Source organism: Mchenga conophoros, linkage group LG16 (assembly GCF_057382185.1).
Source record: "Mchenga conophoros isolate Kocher_MC1m ecotype Shallow Benthic linkage group LG16, M_conophoros_male_GT1.1, whole genome shotgun sequence".
NCBI lineage: Eukaryota > Metazoa > Chordata > Actinopteri > Cichliformes > Cichlidae > Mchenga > Mchenga conophoros.
Window position 1 is genome coordinate 9,256,256 of NC_140541.1, and position 22,457 is coordinate 9,278,712.

At 39.7% G+C, this 22,457-nt stretch overlaps 1 protein-coding gene across 1 annotated transcript; it reads left to right on the forward strand.

Moving 5' to 3' along the window:
• Positions 1-19,066: 19,066 nt before the first annotated feature.
• On the forward strand, positions 19,067-21,470 carry LOC146556259 (uncharacterized). Its single transcript, XM_085249373.1, has 5 exons — positions 19,067-19,153; positions 20,002-20,103; positions 20,512-20,686; positions 20,831-20,996; positions 21,149-21,470. Exons 2-4 carry the CDS (start codon positions 20,049-20,051, stop codon positions 20,994-20,996), a joined length of 396 nt encoding a protein of 131 aa, XP_085105499.1. The 5' UTR covers positions 19,067-19,153; positions 20,002-20,048; the 3' UTR covers positions 21,149-21,470.
• The last annotated feature ends 987 nt before the right edge of the window (positions 21,471-22,457 follow it).

Here is a 22,457-nt window from a genome sequence, read left to right on the forward strand (position 1 = left end):
ATGAATTCTAAAGAGCAATCAAGTTTACTGTGTTTCCATGAGAAAATAGTGGTTATGAAGGTGCTATTTACACACGCAGCAAGAAGTCGCTGATAGTTAGACATTTATGCTCTGCAGCAAGTCTTCAGTGGATGGCGGGTGATTAATACCCAATGCCCATTGCTCCCAAGGAACAAGCTCTAAATTATCTGATGGAGGAAAAGGCTGCCAGACTGAAAATTAAGGAGGAAAAAACTTTTCAACGTGAATTATACACTGTACACGACTCGAGGGCCTCAGCTGTCCCTTTACAGCCTGGCTCCTAGCTTCAGAGTGAGTCTCCCTCCCTGCTTTTTTCTTTCCTGTGACACAGGAACAGTTTGCTGGTGCAAGCCTGTCCGAGCCTGTCGTCTCGCTTGTTTTATTATCACTCCTGAGATGTCAGCACAGACTGCTCTTTGTCACCTCCCAAAGTTTCTCTGTACTCTCAGCGTGGCTGTTTCTGCAGAGGTGCATACGAGCCCCGAATGGTGGAAAGAACATTTGTTCCTCGCAGAAGTCCGGCAGGGACGGCGAGAGGCGAGAGCTGACATTTGGGAAAACCATCAGGAGGACTTTACGCATCTGACCTTCACGTGTCTACATGCAGTAAATATAACCCCCTGGTTTTTCTGGATGAGACGTGAGTGCTGACTTCCAGAGGGAGAAACAGGGAGAGGAGAGCGTGAGAGACAGGGATGGAAAGTCTAGCATGGATCACACAGCAGGGTTGCAGTGTCCCTTCCATATTTAGTGAAATTCACAATATTTTCCAGAATTAAGTTCTGGCAATGGCTATCGTCACGTCGGTGCTCACAGAAAACGTATTGCTGACAGCTTGTTGCGCTTCACTTTGGCAAATGCAACTAGTGAAAAGTCACACAATGATAAAATGAAGCTGGATTTTCTTAGTTTTAGGCTAACGTTAGCCCAAGCTTTGGCATTTTTGCCTCTGTTAAGGTTCAAAAATTGAGGAAGGAGAGTACAAACAACCAGGTCCAGAAGATCTTGGTCAAACAATTGATTTTAATGAATACACGCGTGGGAAGACCACTCTGTACGCAGATTATTTAACAATAGCAGTAAAATAATTTCCCTGCTCCACACCTCCAGCCGACTACAGTGAAGGTAAATGGAAGTTTATTTCTGGTGTTCACATCATAAATCAATTTAAATTTGAATACAAGGATTTCTTCTTTAACTTCAGTGTGAGCAGTTTTTAACAACCTTCTACTGAGTGTTCATTCAGTCATGCATTCAAATTGTAGAAACGTTAACATTTAGAAGAAGCAGTAATGATCTTTCTAACACTTGCGTAAACATGCTACATTATTCTTAAAAACAATTCTCAAATTGAAAATTCAAACAGTAAACCCATACTGTTCTGTTGTTTTTATTAAATAGCTTTTGTGGTCTTTTTCTCTTTTGCATCAACACACTGCTTTTCCCGCTCCTGTCACATCTTGTTGTAATTTACCGAACTTGCCTCACATGATTGCTAGACTGATTTAAAATCCCAAATGCATTTTCACCGACCCTTAAAAAAGGCCGATTTTCCCACAGCGATGACATTTTGGAGATTGATGGACTTGCAGACAGATAATGACACGTTCCTTTTTGAAAAATACCAGTTTCCACTGATGACTGAAGTAATGTCGTCACTGTGCGGTGACAGTGCCAATAAAAAAAGTCTTTTGCATAGTAAATGAGCCAGCTAAGTGTGAAGAATTGACAATATTTGTGCCATGTGCAAAGAAGCTGTGACTGTGTGACTACATGTTACTTTTTCAATCGCTTACATATATGCGTTTGCAGGGCGAGTCAGGTTCCTGTCAGCGTCTGCGTCATTCCTCAGATGGACGCTCCAGAGTTGAAACTCTCCCTGGGCAGCACATCTGGACGCCAGCAGTCCATCTCTTTTGTACCGCTCACGCTCTGCTTCTTCTCATCTCACATAATCTAACCTTCACATCAGTGTAGTCAAGCGCTGGGTGTTGAAGTTGCAGGTGTATTGGTGAGTCTCACTCGCAGAATTGTACGTCAGAATTGTCTCCAATGTTTATATTACCATATAAACATCTTGTTTTTAAAAAAATCTTTAGTAACCCCTTTTCATGTATCTGTTCTGAGTTTGTTTCGAACTGACTTGAATCAAAGTGCCTTTTAGGACTTCCACAGTTATAGTGTTTGAGGTTCAAACAAGCGAAATGGAAATCATTTTTTATTTATTTTTTGTCTGCTGTATTGTCCGTATTAAGCACATAGTCAAATCTGTAACATTTGCCTTCCACTTCCATTACTTTCGCTCAGTGTTTGGAACTGGCTGATGTAGTTTCCCATCATCATGCTCTTTATCCTGGCTCTATGGGAAAATGAGGCCCACAGCTTCGCCTTGTAATGGGCCTCCAATTCTTGACCTTTGCCCCAGGAAGCATGTTGGGGTGTCGCTGGACATTTAAACTGATAGACTGACAGAAAACAAACGTCAGTGCCAATGAAAATGTAAATCATTTAAACTTGGTGAAAGCTGTCGGTGCCCCTGGGAACTATGGGGATACGCTGCAATAACAGCGTGGAGAAAGCTGCCATTCATGACCATTTTCAACAAAACCCCATAAACTGTCACTTCCTGATTTCCTCTCACTGTGTTATTAATGAGCTTTAGGCGAAGACTAAACTTCTCTTTAATATTGTCCTATTATTGTTTTTAATCTAACCTAAATATGGAAGCATGTTGTATACAATTATAGTTTGGGCTATTATTCTGCTTGCAAGCAAGAAGCAAAAAAGAAAATGAAAAAAAAGAAAGGAATGTCAAGAATGATAAAGATTTTTTAATCAAATTAAATGCACTTATAGCCATAATCTCCTCATTCCTTATTTTCTAAATATACTTTTATTTCCACACTAAAATTGTCCTGCTGTCCACTACAGTGACTATACTGTGAAATAAATGTAGACCATATATTCTTAAATGTTTTGGTTAAGTATGCTGTATGTAAGGATCCTTTAATAACTGCAAAACAATTTATATGTATTTAAAATATATTTTTGCACTTATTTATTAGATAATTACATACAAAATACTTCCATTATACCATATATGACTTTACCTTTTTATTCATGTCAAGTGATTCCCTTATAATGTGACTGTTGTGTCAAATTCTCTATTTTGTGCATTAGTGTGTGTGTGTTAGGGGTCTAGAGTGAACAGATAAGCTTACACAGTGTGTCTGCAGGGTTGGTGGGGGGACTGCTATAAATTGACTCTCCATGCTGACACGCTGCTCACTTTGAGGTCTCCTTTTTACAGCATAAACGCTCTATCAGTCAGCACAGACTGTTCACTGCTGATGGAGCGAATCGCGGTTTAATCTCTCCCCAGGCACAGTGCTAGTTACATCCAGTTCTGTGGATGGAGAAACTGGGGAAGTTGTTGTCCAATTAGCTGAGTGCACATCGTTTTGCCTTAATGTAAATTTCACTAAAGTTTTCCTCAGATCCAGCCGTCAAGCTGCTGTAAAGAAGGAATACTTTGAGTTTGACCTTAGTAGTAAGTTTAAAAGGGACATTCTGTTGCTGCTTGCTTCATATAAATGAAACTAAATTTCCAGCTTCAGGTCTGTCAATTGTTTATTTTGCCTCTGGAAGATATTTGTATAAATAAACATCAGTTTATCTGTTGTAATCTGTGAAAGCAGACGAGTTTCACATCACACATAGACGGCATTCATCTGCAAAAGCTGTTTTCTTTGTTGTTGCTGCCAGAAAGAGATTGGGTGGAGAGAATTGTTGAGAGGAATAAGGCCTATAGGTTCTAGTAGCTTAAAAACATGAAAAATCATCCACTGACCTCTTCACCCCCTCCCTTTGTCAGGTGGGTGCTGTGCCCCCACCCTATATTTAGATGGAGTATTTGGGGCAGCCGCTCGTACCCATTCAAACAGGCCTGACTGCCTCTCCACTGGCATTTTGGCTCAATTTGTCTTTGTCAGGGAGGGCCCGGTGATCTCTCTGAGCGCAGACATCTCATGGTGAGACGTAAATGTTCCGATAAGCTGTGAACAATGTTGTTGCACGTTAATGATCCCGCCTGGAAACACGACGTCAAACAGACAAACCAAAATGAGGATACATGTGTGCACTCGTTTCTGTTGTGGAACTAATGCTGAAATAATGAAATACTCACGAAATATTGAAGATATTCCACAGACATATTCTTAGTTTGATGATGTGGCTTTTACCACCAAGTGCTTGTTTTATTTTTTTCTTTACATATTTAGAAGAAGACTAACCTGCCATTAGCAAGAGGGTGCTTATTTTTCTCTGAAGTATTTATTAACTTTTTTACTGTATTTCTATTTTTGATTTTTTTCGATTTTAATTTAAATTCTCTGTTCATGTTGTGCTTCTATAGAATTGTGTTTTCTTTCTTGTTTGTGCACTGGCCTTTTCTGAAGCTCATTTTCACTCTCATTTTCAAAGAACAACAGCTGTTCATCCACTATAAACAGATAATAAATGTGCCATGAGCGCAGCAGTTTGCTTTTTTGTGCCAATGCACTAGAAAACCCCGAAATGTCTAAATCCTAAAAAAGTCACTGCTGACGTGTGACTCACCCACCTAGCTCTGATTCTTGTAATTTCCATGTTTCATATGGAACGTCCATACTGTCATTTTGAAATGTTTGAACCTAATCCTGAACTAATGCATGGTGGTTGCTTTTCTTTCTGCACCTGAAGCATTAACATTTGTGAGATGCAAGAGTGACGAATGCCCATTTATCACTTTCTACAGCCTCCCGGTAACCTTTCACACAGTGTGTGTTATACTAACATAGTTTCTGTGCGGTGACCGGTGAGCATATGCATATATATTACATTCACACATTTTACATTTTGCACACTTTAAGCATGGGTGTTTATGTATATTGCGTATGCTTGAGTCCCCATGTGTGTGTATGTGTCTGGCCAAGCTGGGTTTGTTTGACCAGCTGTTTGGAGGGAAAGCCTGATCCCATGTGACCTTGTGTTTCTCCAGCTGCTCTTGGATCAGCACAACCAGCCCTCTCTGCCAGGAGACACACAGGATGGGCCCAAACCCTTTTTACCCTGCTTTTTCTGGTTTTCTTTTTCAGGATTATTATTGTTGGTAACAGTAGTAGGGGAATCCATAGAAAACGTTAATTCTTTCTAGAAAATAATAAAATCTGTGGTAAGAGGGATAAAATTTATCTTTGTATTAGATAATTGCTGCCCTACAGCCAGTGTTGGGAAGGTTACTTTTAAAATGTATTCCATTACAGATTACAGAATACATGCCCCAAAATGTATTCTGTAACGTATTCCGTTACGTTACTCAATGACAGTAACGTATTCTGAATACTTTGGATTACTTAATATATTACCATGTCTTTTACAACAACGTGAATGTACTATTGCTGTGTGATTTATTACTATTACTGAAGGTTCGCGACTCCGAACTGTAGTAAAGGGACCTCTGACTAATACGGCGGGGTCCCTGTCGGCTCGTAGCCGAAAAATAGCTTTACTTTGTTGTCTGGGTCAACTTTCCTTGCGAGAGACAGAGAGAGGCGTTGAAAGGCTGCTCCAACGGAACTTATTGTTTCGGAGGAAAACATGAACACAGCGTACAGTCGAGTCTTAATAGCTTACTTACAACTGGGCTCGTCAGGCACTCTTCTTGGCTGAAGTGGTTATTATTATATTTACATGCTTCCAGCTCCCGTTTTTCCTCGATGACAGCTCGGACCTTTCCACTCTCCTTTTTCTCCCTCCTCGCGCTCACAGACCCATAACGTGTATGGCAGTCCATTCTCCCTGCAACACGGACTACACTGCCCGTGATGCTACATTCTTTAGGGCTATGCTTGTAGCATTCTGCCTGTTAGCTTAGCACAACAACAACAACAACGAAAAGGCGCTCTCTCACCCAGCAAACACACAGTCGCAGAGAGAGAGAGCGTCGCCCTGTAACCATGGCAACCGTAACGCTGCTGCCTGGAACAACAGAACGTAGCTGTCAAACAAAACCCAAACAGTCCTGACCCGCGACAATATGAAACAGGAAAATACCGCCGTGTAATCCATTTATTTCAACAAAGTAACTGTATTCTGAATACCACCTTTTTAAACGGTAACTGTAACGGAATACAGTTACTCATATTTTGTATTTTGAATACGTAACGGCGGTACATGTATTCCGTTACTCTCCAACACTGCCTACAGCGCTAAAATAGTCATATAGAAAAAAATACAATCTGATTAAAGTTGCATAGAAATGTATCCTACTGAAGCGTTATTACTGGGATCAACGATGATGTTTTTCACCATTATGCACTGAAGGTAAAGCCAAATTACTGGATTATTTTTGTAAAAAAAATATAGTACGCAATTACATGATAAATTAAAAAAAAAAACTTTACTATGCAGTATTGCCAATACAGCTATTGCTTGTTTCTGTAACTACAGAAGAGTATTAAAGACTTCCCTTTAAATATAGTTTAAAGATTTAACGATTTTTGTCCATAGTCCCATTTCCAATATAGAAGAATTTAAGCTTTGCATCTTTTTCAATCCACAGTGTGACTGATATGATCCAGTGATTCTACTTGGGGCGATCGTGGCTCAAGAGTTGGCAGTTTGTCTTGTAATCAGAAGGTTGCTGGTTTGAGCCCCGGCTCGGACAGTCTCGGTCATTGTGTCCTTGGGCAAAACACTTGCGGATGGCGCGATACGACAGCCTGTCAGTCTGCCCCAGGGCAGCTGTGGCTACAACTGTAGCTGCCTCCACCAGTGTGTGAATGTGAGAGTGAATGAATAGTGGAACTGTAAAGCGCTTTGAGGGTCTCGAAAAGCGCTATATAAACGCAATCCATTATTACTAAAATGAGACAAGATTCGAAGTATAGTTGTCTGTAAATGTTGGTTATTGACAAGGCTACAATTAAACTTTTAGACAAGAGACCAGTCACTGATTTATTTTTTACAAACATTCAAACTGTGTAAATCAAACTTTATCAGAATTTGAGTTTTAGACAACATTTCCTTATTTATATGATAAAATACACCGAGCCAAATAAGTTTAACCACTTCTGTCCAAATTGATATATTTCACAAATTTAATGGGCAACGGTTGTGTTAAGTCTTAAAAGCTCCAGTGTAATTTTGTATAGGCAAATAACGCTCGAGTGGGATGAACGGCCTAAATGCGTTTACCATCGTCCACGAGGTGACAGAGTCTCAGGAACTGAAGACCACAAGCTGGATTCTCTAGAGGAGAGACTCAAGCCGAGACCGCGGATGAGCGAGGCGGTGAAACCTGTCGGCTTCACACTCACACTGTCACACAAACACAAGCACAACTTAGCACTCGCAGACTGAGAAACACCTTCACACATAGACACACTTAACACAAACACTCACAGACACTGGTGCTGCATGTTTGGTAGAATTTGGCGCATGAGCGTGACAAACCCAGACGCTGGTCTTACAAGGTAGAAGACGGCGAGCTGTAAGATTCCACGAGCACATCAGTTTGTACTGAGAAAAAGTCGCGATGTCTCCTGAGGGTCAGAGAGACAAATGTGAAGCCATGAGTTTGTGTATGAATGTTAGCTATGTTTCAAAAATGTTGATATAAAATAAAAGATCAAATAAATGCATTATTATTTACTGTTGATATGAGTCAACTAAATGATATGAAGCAGCATTGAGTATTGATATTCATTGTTGCCACATTAAACACCTTTATATTAGCACTAAATGCAAAAATGTAACTGTTTTTAAATGACATATATGCAAATGAAGAGGTTAGAAACTTTCCGTCACAATTATAAAAGGTGCAAAACTGTTTATGTTTGAATGTTCAAATTTAGTTGCTATAGATTTGTATTTACTGTTCTATTTATTCAACAGTGATACTCTGCATTATTTAAAAATGACATATTTAAAGGTAAAGACTGATTTTTACCTCACCTTTAAAGTGTGTAGTGCATTATCAGTGCAAGTGCCTCAGCTTAATTTATCACTATTATGAATTGAGCTGTTTAACATTATATTCAATATTCATGTCTGTTTCACAGGTTAAATATATGTTGCTTTTTAAATATACTTAGCAATGCTGCAAAGTTTTATTCATGTTTTGAGTTTTACCAAGTGAAAAATGAAGAAGGAATTACTATTTAATAATTGTACTGACGTTAATAAACAGGTCATTTGTCACGCAGACAGACAGATAGACTGCAAGTCCTCAACATTTCTAGTAATCCCCCGTCTATTCCGGCTCTTGTTTACAGATGTCTTTCTCTTTACTGCTTTAAGTTTGCTGATGTTTAAAAGTGTCCGCACGGCCTTTTCGAAGCTTTCAACTGCAACCGAGGCTTCCAGCTCAGCTGGTCGCGCATGTCTGTCAACACTGCTATTACCATCCTCTGTGTGTTTCTGCGTGTATGTGTGTGTTACCGGGTGGGTGAAAGCTACCCAGGCCTGTGACCTTGAAACTAACACTGAACATTATACTCAACACCTTCCCACATGCACATATATGCATGCACATGTTAGCTAAGTCATATTCTCAGCCAAAGGCTATTGACCTTTTTGCAGGTTTTACATTACAAACACATGTTCAAATCTTTGCATAGCAGTGTACATAAATGAACACTTAAGACCCCAGTATTTCCCCTTTAAGGTTGTTAAAATGATCTTTTTCTCACTTACAGCTTGTTCAGATTGGTTATTAAGTGTACATGGTGATCAGATTGAGGAGAAGGGTTTGGCTAATGACCAAACTATAAGTAAGACTGCGCTCTTTATATGTTTATATTTGTTCTGTATTCATAAAACTGCTCTTCTGACCTCACAACCTGTGCTACAGTAGAATAGTGCAGAATGGTCGGATGTGAGTCTTTTAATTGTGATTGTATTTATTGACTTTTCTTTAGAGATAAACTGTGATTCTTTTACCAACAGCTTTAGAAACTGTAGCTTTACATGTTGCTAATGAACACAACACACCAGTTGCTTACAGCATGGACCAGATAAGAAAGAGACTTCAGCTCTCACATGCACGGCATTTCTCAAAGAAGCCAAACAAGTATGCCTACAGTGTCATGTGGCGTTTGGATGTCCTCTTTTGTATTGGTGACACTTCTTTCCCAAGTCTTTAGTCACTGCCTAAGAGCAAAGGTTTTTGTTGAGAAAAATTAGACTGGAATTTCTGCAAGGCTATATTGTAGCCTTTACACTGAAGTCAAGTAAAACTGCTTCCTTACTTTTGCTAAAAATATTTAAAAGTGCTTTCCCTTAAGGGAAACGTTTGAGCTGAAGTGCCACAGCGCTAAAGTGAAAAGGCTCAGTGACCATGACAATGTGCTAATGCTACAATGGGTCTCTAACGAGTGAGAGCCAGCGCTAATTTCCCTGTTTGACAAAGGGACTCTGTGATCCTTGGCTTCTAGGGGTTAGCCGCACTAGCAGGTGTGTGTGTGTGTGTGTGACAGAGAGAGAGGGTGAGAGAGAGATATTTTGTATCTGCTGTAGTCTCACAGGCATGCTAGAATATACCGATTCTCCTGCCATTGTGTTCAACTGTGTGAGTCTGAGTTAGCTTGTGTTTTGCACTGCATAGAAAGGGTTCCTTTTCGCATGCATATGAGCAATTGTTGAGGTTAAGGGTCAGAGGTGGCCTTCTGAGGGTTATTTGGCGCAGGTCACAGAGTGGACAGGTTGAGCGGCATATCTTTTGCATCTCTCAGCATGCACAGTGAGTTACTGTCACAGGATGTGCCACTGTTGCCAACACTCACAGGAAAAATCCCTGAGGAAGATGAACAGTCCGCATCTGCCAATCCCATGCAGAACACCCACAACTGCAATGGACTGGTTAGCAGAAAAAAATCCCAAGACAAAAGACGTGAACAAAATCAAATAATCCAGATGTTTATAATCCGGAAAAGCTAATTACTGCATTTACCATGAAAGGAAAAATATTTATTTTTGAGGCAGCTGACAAATAACCTCTCAGTTATTTAATAATTATTTAACGAAGCCCCATCCTCAATGAGGAATCAATACTGTAAATTTTATTTATATAGTACCAAACCATAGCAACAGTCACCTTAAAGTATGCTATATTGTAAAGTAGAGAAAGCCTCAACAATCAGACCCCCTATCAGCAAGTACTTTGGCAACAGTGGGAAGAAAAAACTCGCTTTTGACAGGAAGAAAGCTCTGACAGAACCAGGCAAGATATAATTTCTCTGCTACTTCAGATTTCGGCAAGGTAAAGTAACCATTCAGAGGAGGACGTGTGTATTGCCCTCATTTTCCCACTCATCTGTTTCTTTGGAAATGTAAAAAAAAAAAACATGCTAAAAGCGTACCTAGCCATGGTGTGCGCAAGGATCTTGGGTTAAATGTATCCACCAAACAGGACATGTGAGAAGAAACTGCTATGTGAGAAGATGAAGTGGAGATGGAGAAGGTGCTCAGATGGTGATGAAGGACTGGACAAGTGAAAGGGATGAGGAGGCGAAAGAAGAAGAGACAGAGACAAGGGCAGGAGGACGGTGACAGCTCTGACACTACGTCCAGTCTTTCAAATGCTGGGATAAATTTAAAGCTGAGGATTGGATGTGCCTTCCAGACCTGTCACTGAGATAACTCGCATTCTTGTGCATCTGTCCACATGTTCATCCTTTCTCTATTAGGGCCTGTGGGTTTACGAACATGAACATTAACAAGAACACTGTGAAACCTTTTTTTCTTTTAACCCGTGTCTAAAACACTGTGACCACAGTATATGAACATGATGCACCTGACCATGAATTGTAGGTTATGTTTCATCAGGTCACCTAATAAGGAAAGAAGCTGTCCTCCCTATTGTTAGCCTTGAACAACCCACGGGTAGACACTTCACTGGCTCACCTCAAACCTGAGATAACTCCAGACTTGTGCACATCAAGCTGCCAAAGGTCATTTTACCTGTCATCATAACAACTCATTGAATTTCACTAAATGTATCGAGTGCTTCAAATTGTTGTTTTTGCAAGCCTGTTATGCAAATGATGCTTTATTCCATTTTCCAGCTGTTGCCTCCAAGATAAAAGTAATCGTGCAACCAGTTTGATGAGAAAACACAGCTAAGGCAGGAATAGGGGGGAAGGTCTTGAGTATTCCAGAGATCCCACACTGGATCGGTAATGATCTTGACTTTCTGTCCCCCTCTACTGTCCACATCTCAAGCAGCACATAAATCATACAGTCTATTCAGACGCACCGACACCCTGGGGTAGCTGGCTGGCATCGCTTTCTATCTATCAACCCTTCTGTCTGTTCTCCATGCTTGTCTGTTTGCATTCCTCCATCTGTGTCTTGCCAGCATTCTCCTCACATGTACACAAATCCTAAGTGGGTGTTTGAGTGACTCTATGAATTTGGATGAGTGCTGAGCCTCTCTTGAGGACTTGTGAGACTAATGACTGAATTGCACACCTGCCTGCCACTCCTAAAGTTCATTCAAGATGAGAAAAAAAGAGCAAAATATAACATTTGCTTTGTTGGATCTTAAGTATTTCTTATATTTTTAGCATGCGCGCAGTGCTAACACCATCTGTTCTTTCGCGTTATTTCGATCGCAGTCTTTTTGTGAGCCCACAGTGTGCTGAGACGGTAACAGACAGAGATGAGGGGGTAAAGGTTTAACTTGGCACAGGATGGGACAAGCTGATGAAGTGAGACACTTCATACCTCTGGGGAGGGATCATAGCTTCGCTTGCATCGTGTTCTGCTTCCTCTTGTTTCTCAAATTAGTGCCTCCAGTTGCTCTTGGAGGTTGTGCTTTAAATATCTGTCGCACCATATGTGAAAAAGCAGTACAAAGTATTTTTGAAATAAGCATTCTGAAATGGTTTTTACATTTGGTAAATGTTATTGTGGTGATAGCCATAAAAGGTCTCATTTCTATAGTGCATGTTTGTTTCTGACTTCAGAAAGAGCTTTCAGACAAGACATTTACAGAGCTTTTAAATTTCACAGATGGATTAAGTTCGATATTTAGCTGGTTTGTTGCAGTCCGTCTCAGTACTACATGCCTGAATGAATGTTTGTCACAGTCTCATGTTATGATCACTGCTTTTTGTGTATTTACAATCCATCTTTCCTCCTTTCCCACCCTTGTTATTCTCTTGATTAACCTGTGCCCAATTATCCATCCCTAAATGAAGTCTGCGTGTCCACCCAGGTTGTTATCTTAAAGGTAACGTCAGCCTACTCAGTGTACTCAAAAATATATTGATCAGTGTGTAATTACATTATCCAACCAAATGATGCGTTCTCATGAAGCCATTAAAAACACATAATCATGAGTACTGGTTTAAACGTGCATAAACATGTTTATTTATTTCTGATACTGATAGCAGATTAGATATGCAAAGCTCCTGTCTCTGGACAGCAAGCCATCTAAACAACAGCAGCTGGTTATAAGCTAGCATAATGGCAGCTCAAGTTAGGCTTGAGTGTGTTGAATATCACACTTTCCCTCTGATATTCAGTTTGATTAAATCCTTACATCATATGAGAGTTTATTAACTGCCGAATCCAATAATGTTACATCCACTTCAAAGAAAGTTAACTAAAAACAGTTAACAGCAGCTAACGGAGGCTAACAGCAGCAATAACAATAGCAGAACTTACCAAAAGAAAAGTACTAACTAACCTAACTATTGCTGTTACTGGGCAGAAGTCAGCTTCACTGACTCAACCACTTGTACTGGACTTCTTTCTCAAATTGTACAGTGGAAAACGGATGTGGAAACCAGCTAAGGTAAGCAGCAGATTCACACCCTATATTCACTACAGAAAAACGTCAGCTGGGGTTGTCTGTAGGACAGACAACCGTAGCTAAGATTGGTAGAATTGGGAGTGGTAAGAAAACAGAAATCAGTTAACTGCAATCTGCATTCTACTGACATCTAGTGGTGAGATTTTAGAAACTGTATCTTTAACTCCACCCTAAATCCTCACTTTTATTTCCTGCTGCTGGCTGCCTGTTTTGGTGTTTGTTTGTTTTGTTTTTCTTTTTATTTCATTAGTGATCTGTTACAGCGCTTTTGCACAGTCATTCTGTACAGTGCCAGTACTTTTAACTTTAAAAAATACCTCTAGGTGCTTGATTGAAGAGTGGCCATCCATCCAGCCATCTATCCATCGATGGATGGGCACATTGCAATGGCATTTTCTACCTCTTTTGCCAGTCCAGGTTGCAGAGGCAGGAATCTAAGTCGATTAAGGCATTCCCAATACACCCTTACTGGGTCCTTTCTTTGTGGAAAAGCAGTGGCTATACTTCTGGATGACCAACCTCCTCCTCCTCACCCTTCAGAGGAAGCCCAGTTGTATCTGTGATCTCATTCTTTTGGTCCCTACCTAGAACTCGCGATCATAGGTGAGGCTAAGAATATATAGTGGCTGGTAGATCAACAGCTTTACTTTTACACTCAGCCAACTTCAGCGTGCACAACACCCTGTTTGCTTGTTTGATGCTGTCATCCACCATTTATAAAATGAGCTTGTAATATGAGGAAATACAGGACCTAAGATTTTCCATTGACTCCTGGATAACGTTTTAAGAGAGCACAAGCATAATGGATTATTGAAGTTCTCAACATAATCATGAATCATTTGAATTCATAAAAGTGAATTAAAGACATCAGTAAAAACAAATAATGGATGTTTGATACAAAATGTATTTGTTATGTTCAACCAAACTGTCAAGCTTCATAGAAGTAATTAGATACCACTAGCACAAGAAAATTGATTTTTATGTATGTTAAAACATATTCTGTCATTTCCACAGAGCTATCAGATAACTGACTCTGACGGCTAGCGTTGGGTAACGGCTGCTATGGATTTGAGATTAGGCCACAGCTGTCCCGGAGAACCTTATCGTCCTGCCATGTTCGTGTTTCTTGCAGAATAGGATATTCTTTCCTCCCCTTGAGGGAGGGGGGAGGGGGGGCAAGGCTAAAATGCTTGAACTATCTGACACCAGATCAGCCTGGTGGAATTTAGAGAACGGCGCTGTCCCCTTGCCATGCAAATGCCCGCAGAGGCGGTGTCATCTCTGAATTGCGTTTATTCGTTGGCACCCTGTCGTAAAAAACCTCAGCTTCAACTGCATGTTAATCTTGTCAAGTAAAGTCTTTTTATTCTTTACTTTGGATCCAAATACGAATTACTCCTCTTTATTGTTTTCTTCTTCACCCACCCCTTTTCTTCTGGCACTTTTAACTCAAGCACTCCTCTTCTGCACTCTGACATCCCAAATGCAAACACATAAACACGTAGTGGAGCATGGATTTGGTGACATGTGGTAGTGGCGGTGGAGGGCACTAAAAAGGTTCCAGTGATGAAAAACCTCTCAGCCTTCCAGGGAGGTCATCTTCTGTTTCACACCAGGCAAAATTTATGAGCTTGCCACTCAGCATCTCTGCTCTCATGTTGAGACGCAGCGAGATTCAGAGAACGCCATGTAGGAGAGGAAGGAGAACTGAAATGTAGACGTAGAAGAAGCAGGAATTGTTGTTAGCGAGATGGAAAAAAGTGATGACAAGGGGAAAGAAATAACTAACGCTGCTGCGAGATGTGACACAAAACTAAAAATGACAAGCTTTTAGTATGGAAATCAAGACAAGGCTACTTAAATATGTCACATATGAATTTGCACTCATCGGTGAGTCACAGGGGTAATTCAACCTTTTTTATGTTTGAAGATTAAAGGTCAAACACTTAACTGGTCTGGACCAATCATAAATGTGACTTGGTCCATGAAAAGCTTAAATTAAAATCTTCCATTACTAATCGTCAGACAGCTGTTAATTACAAAAAACCTCCACACCAGACGAGACACTATAATATGTAGGGAAATATAACATAAGCACTCTGCAGCCGTGTTGCGGCTGTTACTCAAAAAAAAGTAATGTGGTAAACATTTGTTATATTACTTGTGACCAGAGGTGGGACCAAGTCATTGTTTTGCAAGTCTCAAGTCTTTATCCTCAAGTCTCAAGTCAAGTCTCAAGTAATGTCAGGCAAGTCAGAGTCGAGTCTCAAGTCACTGGTGTAAAAGTCCGAGTCAAGTCACAAGTCTGAAACTTTGAATTTCAAGTCCTTTCGAGTCTTTAAAAAAAAAAAAACGAAAAAATAATGTTGCAGTTATGCTAAATGTAAATATTAGACCATGTAATTTTAAAATCTGTGTTTTTCTCAACACATGACAAAATAGTGAACTTAGAAAATATACACAAATTGTGAAATTGCACCTCTTTAAAATGCAGCTCAATTAAAGCTAGCTCCAAGAATAATTTTCACCAACAGTTCTGAGATAAGCTGCATGTTATTCTTGGATGCGGTTGTAGGACCGGCTTTAAAATCGCATGACAAAAATATCATACACATTAAAAAAAACTGTATCACCAACGTAGCCTGGACAACATTTGCTAGTTAGATGAAGTCAGCTATCTCATCGTAGCATATTTATATGCATATTTATAATCATACGGTTCTTGGAGTGAGTGCACACACTCATGAAGTTTAGTAACTTCCGGTCACTGCAACAAGCCCAGGTACAGTTTACCGCCGGATGGGTGCAGGACCTTGAAATGCACCGTGTAGAACGAAAGACCATCGTACATATCATAAGTTTACCAGTCTCACAAATTGTCGTCATAAATACACATTCGTTAACCGTTTATTAATAGGACCTTTGAGCTCAACGGTAATTAATTAGCAGTGGAAATAATTTCTGGTAGCATCACAGAAATGTAGCAGTGACAATAATACTGTATGCTGTAATCGTACTGGACAATTAGTGATACAAAAAACCTGTTTTATCCTGTGAATAAAAGTACATGTTTTTGTCAATGTACCATAATAACAGAAGCGAAACGCAATATTGTGTCAGGACAATTCACTATTTATGCACAATAAATAAAGGAGCATAGCGCGACAATTTCTGTCCAGCGCCAGACTTGCTTGTAACCTATATCACCAATTATGTTATGAAAATGACGCATTAACTACAACAGCAGACTAACCTGTGAGCTGGAGTGTTCTGGGACGTTATATTTGGTCTTTGAATGGCTGCAATCCAGGCCATCCGTCGCGTCTTTGTTACTTCGGAAACATGGCTTGAACAATTTCTCTTCAACGACGTAATCCGATAACAACCGATCTCTTTACCCGTCGGCTTCCCGTGGCTGTCATGCGACCGGCTATTGCAGTTAATAATACAACAGCTTCTTGACATTTTTGTGTTTCTTTTTATCGCTGTGTGACTGATTTCAATTGAAAGCCTGCGTGCGCTAGTACCTCTTGCCACGAGTTCCCAGAATCCTTTGCGGTTTACCCCTGAATGACGTCACATTTTCAATCTCTATATAATATGCATGTTAAATTTTATATTTGGGGTGAAATATCAAGTCTTTTCAAGTAAACCGGTTCAAGTCCAATTCAAGTCCCAGGTCATTGGTGTAAAAGTCCAAGTCAAGTCACAAGTCTTAGAACATTTTTTCAAGTCAAGTCTAAAGTCATAAAATTAATGACTCGAGTCTGACTCGAGTCCAAGTCATGTGACTCGAGTCCACACCTCTGCTTGTGACATTATTATCATGTTACTCAATAAAATGACTTGAAATGCATTATCAACAATATGACAACAACATGTACAAACAGACTGACAACACAAAGCAAAGATGACAACCAGTCCAAAGGCTTCACTGTGATGATCATCTCAATGATTTCACTGTAGAAACATGAACAGGTCAAAATAGAGCTATAATGCTGCTCATCACAGCCTTTGTTACCTGCTGAAGATCAGGCTCCGGTTGGTAAACGGACTGATTCAATTATAGTGATTTTCTACTCTTCTAGAGTACTCAAAGCGCTTTCTCTAAACTTAGTGGTGTCTAAATTCACACACATTCATACTCCGATACTTGAGGTTAGTACCTTGCCCAAGGATACTTGGCAAGCAGACTGGAGGAGTTCGAACCACCAACCTCCCGATTAGTAGGTGACCTGCTCAACCTCCTGAGCTACAGCCACCCTGCTGTCTGGGGTTGGGATACATTCAGCTTTCAAATCAAAACACAGTCGCCTCAAGGTGTTTTATATTGTAAAGGGAAACCCTCCAATAATAGAGAGAAAACCCCAACAATGAAATGACTCCCTATCAGCAAGAACTTTGGCAACTGTGGGAAGGAAAAACTCCCTTTAACAGGAAGAAACCTACACTGTTAACCTTTGCTGTATTTTTCACAGTAAAATACCACAAAATGCCCAGTAACTTACCTGAAAACATTTCTACAGTTAATTACTGTAATTTGCTTTGCATTATGGGTATATTAAGGTTATTTACATTTACTTACTGTATTTTTTAAAATTGCGGTAGTAGTTATACCTACCGTTAACACATTAGCAGTAGTGCTACTGTATTATGTGATTTGAATGGTTCATCATACTGTTTGTGTATTTTTACTCTTTCAGTGGTTGGTTGCAATAGTGCATTACATTTTAACTCTTTCACTGCCAACCATTTCCAGATTTTCCTCCAACCTATGCCATTTGTCAGTATGATACCAGTGAAAGTATTATGGTTTTGACTTTTTAGGGGACTTGCCTGTGTGTAAGGTTCAAGAATTCTGATCATCTAATCTGCTGCATGCAGTTGTATGCACATGCACAGCTGCTGCAAATGTGTGCTTGCCACTGCGTTGCCAAAGGCGAACTTCAGTCAGTGGAGAATATTGTAATAATTTGGCGGAGGCTTCTCAGTCGAGCAGTAACTGAATTGCTCATTTACTGAACGTGCAACATGTACAGAACTCTTCTGGGAACTAGTCAACCCAACTTAGTGAAACACACACTGAATGCATGTAAGACTGCTTTCTTCCATTTGCGCAACATCTCTAAAATTAGAAATATCCTGTCTCAGAGTGACGCTGAAAAACTAGTTCATGCATTTATTACTTCCAGGCTGGACTACTGTAATTCATTATTATCAGGATGTCCAAAAAACTCACTGAAAAGCCTTCAGCTGATCCAAAATGCTGCAGCAAGAGTCCTGACAGGGACTAGAAATAGAGAGCATATTTCTCCTGTTTTGGCTTCCCTTCATTGGCTTCCTGTTAAATCCAGAATTGAATTCAAAATCCTGCTCCTCACATACAAGGTCTTAAATAATCAGGCCCCATCTTATCTTAATGACCTTGTAGTACCATATCACCCTATTAGAGAACTTCGCTCTCGCTCTGCAGGCCTACTTGTTGTTCCTAGAGTATTTAAAAGTAGAATGGGAGGGAGAGCCTTCAGTTTTCAGGCCCCTCTTCTGTGGAACCAGCTTCCAGTTTGGATTCGGGAGACAGACACTATCTCTACTTTTAAGATTAGGCTTAAAACTTTCCTTTTTTCTAAAGCATATAGTTAGGGCTGGACCAGGTGACCCTGAATCCTCCCTTTGTTATGCTGCAATAGATGTAGGCTGCCGGGGGATTCCCATGATGCATTGAGTTTTTCCTTTCCAGTCACCTTTCTCACTCACTATGTATTAACAGACCTCTCTGCATTGAATCATATCTGTTATTAACCTCTGTCTCTCTTCCACAGCATGTCTTTATCCTGTCTTCCTTCTCTCACCCCAACCGGTCGCAGCAGATGGCCGCCCCTCCCTGAGCCTGGTTCTGCCGGAGGTTTCTTCCTGTTAAAAGGGAGTTTTTCCTTCCCACTGTCGCCAAAGTGCTTGCTCATAGGGGGTCATATGATTGTTGGGTTTTTCTCTGTATCTATGAAGCGCCTTGAGGCGACTTTTGTTGTGATTTGGCGCTATATAAATAAAATTGAATTGAATTGAATTGAATTGGCCCCGCCCACCCACCTACCTCTACCAACCACCACTCCATATCCTGACTGACATGACCTGTGATCCAGTGATTGACAGGAGAGGAAAGACAGTCCAACTTTGTTAACTCTTCATTACGATATGCTCTAGAGGACAAAAGATTTTGCACCTCGTTATTGTTGGACCTCTGTGTGGAAACTGCAAACGGGACGTCATAAGGTAATGCAAAGGACTCTCCTACCTAACATACTCGTTTATTAATTCTTAAGAGCATATATATTTTTTGTGTGGGGGGGGGCTTAAAATCGGTGTTAGCTTGGTCGAAATAGCACATTAGCTGAATTATTCTGGAAAAAATAGGTTGTGTGTGTTTTTTTCTTTTCTTATTTAAATATATATTTAGATATATATTTTCCACGGGGAGGGGCGAAGAACACAGGCGCAACGACAGTCTTTGTCTTTTTCCCGCCGAGTGTGGTGCATTGTTCTCCTGCGCTTCTGTTCTATGACTATTGAGAAGCTGGCCATGCTAACAGTGGGACATTTAGCTTCAGCTAAAGCAGCAGGTAAAAATACACATTTAATGAGAATAAAGAAAGACAACTTTTTTTTGGAAATTTAGAGACTGCTAAAACAATCTTATCCAGTTTTGAGCTTGCTCATGTAGGTTAGCCTGCTTTATTTAATTTTGTGTGAGCTGCAGTACACAACATTAAAAAGTTAATATAACATTAGGTTGGTGGCGTGAGGAACTCCAACCTAAGTTTAATATTTATTATTTTTTTAAGTGGGAAGGGGAGCATGTTTTTTTCCCTTTAATACAACGTCTTCCAGGGTCTTTTTCATAGGAAAACCGTGTAACGTCTGTGTTAGGTTGGTCAAAAGAGCAATTAGTTGAATTATTCTGGAAAAGATGGGTTGTGTGTTTTTTTTCTTTTATTTACTTATGTAAATATATTTTTCAAGGGTTAAATAAATGCAACATTAAATTAACAATTGTCTCTCTGTCTTTTCTCGCCCAGTGTGGTGCATTGCTGTTCTCCTGCCCTTGCTGGCTGCGCTGACAGTGTGATGTAGCCTCAGTGTTTGTGTTTTAAATGCTTTTTCCACCAAGATGTCTGTTGATAGAGAGATGACCTTACCCATCACACCAAGGGTAATAGCGCTTGGTAAGTAAATAGTTTCAATCCTCTTGTAATATTTTTGTAAAAAATCTATGTAATTATTGTGGTATTTGTACCCACAACAACTTACTTAACAGGGGTTTGTCTGTTTTATATTGTATAAAAATAGAATACACACAGTTTGCTGCTGTTTCTCTTATTATTTATTATACACAATGACCAACAGGAAAAAACAGCCTAACATTTCAGCACAGGCCAAAATGCCAAAACATTAGGCAGTTTTTTCCTGTAATTGATCATAATTTTCATTACATAATAAATAATAAGAGAAATAGCAGCAAACCGTATGGATTCTATTTTTGTACAGTGTGAGGCCTGCTATCCAGCATTCTTGTGGAAACCTTATTTGTAAGGGTGAGCACATTGTCTTATTGGACTCTTGTCTGTTTTTAGGGAATAATTTCATGTCTGCAAGCCGCTGGATGATCAGTTTGGAGGGCAAGGTATTTTATGAGCCTGAGCAGATGCATGACTTTGCCAGCACCCTTGCTGTCTTCTTTGCGTCATACTACGTTTTCAACCTTGAGTATCAGGAGTCAGCGTCCATCACACAGGAGATGATACAGAGGTAAATACTTTACACCATTAAAGCTTACACCATTTAAGAATGAAATATATGTGATAGCTTGACTACAGTTGCAGAAACATATAGGTGATTGCTGTAATGTATGTTTTAATTTTGAAATTAAAGCAGCCTTTTTTCCGTTAAAAGGTTCTTTGTGAGGATCAATCCAGACATGGGAACAAAATGCCCTGTAAAACTTGGTACAAGCTGCAAGACAGGTCGTGTCGTAAAGAGGAAGGTTACAAGCATCAGCCCTCGGATCACCACCTTCCTCCAGCGGCTCTCTGAGTTTGAATGGAGGACTTCCAACTAGGTAAGAATACAGAGATGATAATATCTTTTACATAGCTGATAATTATATACATACTGTACACACATCCATACAACAGTATGAATGATCTCAGACAGATGTGAACAAGTGAATAACCTGAGCAAACATGAATATTGATGATGTGTCTTTGACAGGTGGTGATAAAGACTACGCTGAACCCGACCATCCTGGTAACGGAAATCTAAATCCCATGTCACATTCTATTTCCTGGGACCCACTGATAATTATTACATTTTGTAAATGATTTTTGTTTTACAATTGTAATAGTTTATTTAATGTTCATGCTGGTGGGTTTGTCCTGTTTTTAGTGGAATGAAAAACTGTTTTCCTTAAAAAAATCAGACACAGAAAGGTGAAGGACTGTGTAGTTTTCATGTACGCTTCTATTTATTTTGGTTATTGACATTGTTTTTATTCAGTTGAAAAATGTTTTTCTTGTTAAAAAAAATATCAACAATAAATGTTGGTTTAATTCACTATTCTGAGACTACTTTATTGAATTATATTGTTTTTTGTAAATGTTCTTATATTGAATATGAATGTTAACATTATTTTTATTTGCTGTAAAACACAATTACAGTCTAAACAAATTATACTGTACACAATTACAGTGTTATACCATAAACCACATTTGCAGTACAGTGATACTATAAAACTTAATCACGGTAAGTCTTTCTAACTGTAAACCACGTTTACAGTAAAGCTGTTATACTGTAATATATGTTTACAGTAAAGTGGTTGAACTGTAAAACATCACAACAGTAAAGATACTGTAGATTAGTAATTACAGTAACTTACTGGCAATAGTGTTGCCAGTAAGTTGCTGTAAAAATACAATAAAATGTCTAACAGTGTACAGAAGACTCAGGCTCAGGGAGGGGCAACCATCTGCTGTGACTGGTTGGGGGTGAGGGCAGTGAGGCGGGACACAAAACACACTATGGAAGAGAACCAGGGCTCTTTTCTAGCATTGTGTTGCTGTCTGTGCAGATGCTCGCAAAGATCTCATACATAAAGCAGATATTTCTGTCTTGGATGCACTATTTCTGTTTCCTGTGTACCATAGCGGTCTTGTCCTTTCAAACAGTAACAGTAAAAAGTCATTTCATATCTCGACTGCCAAAGCTGCAGACTGCCCCACCATTTTCCTCCTTTCCAGACAACTGAAATCAGCTGGTTGTACAACAAGCACGCAGGGAGAAAAAAAGCTGTTAATTTGATGCTTTTGTTGTCTCTCTATCCTGAACCTTTGTAAGGCAAGTAATGGCATAATCATAGCTGCAATGTAAAGTAGAGTAATGCATTACATCACTGTGTTACTGAAAAATGGAATGCAATTACAATACAGTATACCCAACACTACTCTTGTGTTACCTTATGATTTCAATGCAAAGGTTAAGAAGCTCTTCGGGAATACTTCTTAAACTTAAGATCCCCACATTA

What these genes read in the sequence shown, in the direction of transcription:
- LOC146556259 (XM_085249373.1), top strand. Translation starts at nt 20,049, where the DNA reads ATGTCTGTTGATAGAGAGATGACCTTACCCATCACACCAAGGGTAATA. An exon ending in ACCAAGGGTAATAGCGCTTG is followed by an intron (nt 20,104 to 20,511) that starts GTAAGTAAATAG and finishes GTCTGTTTTTAG; the next exon opens with GGAATAATTTCATGTCTGCA. An exon ending in ACACAGGAGATGATACAGAG is followed by an intron (nt 20,687 to 20,830) that starts GTAAATACTTTA and finishes TTCCGTTAAAAG; the next exon opens with GTTCTTTGTGAGGATCAATC.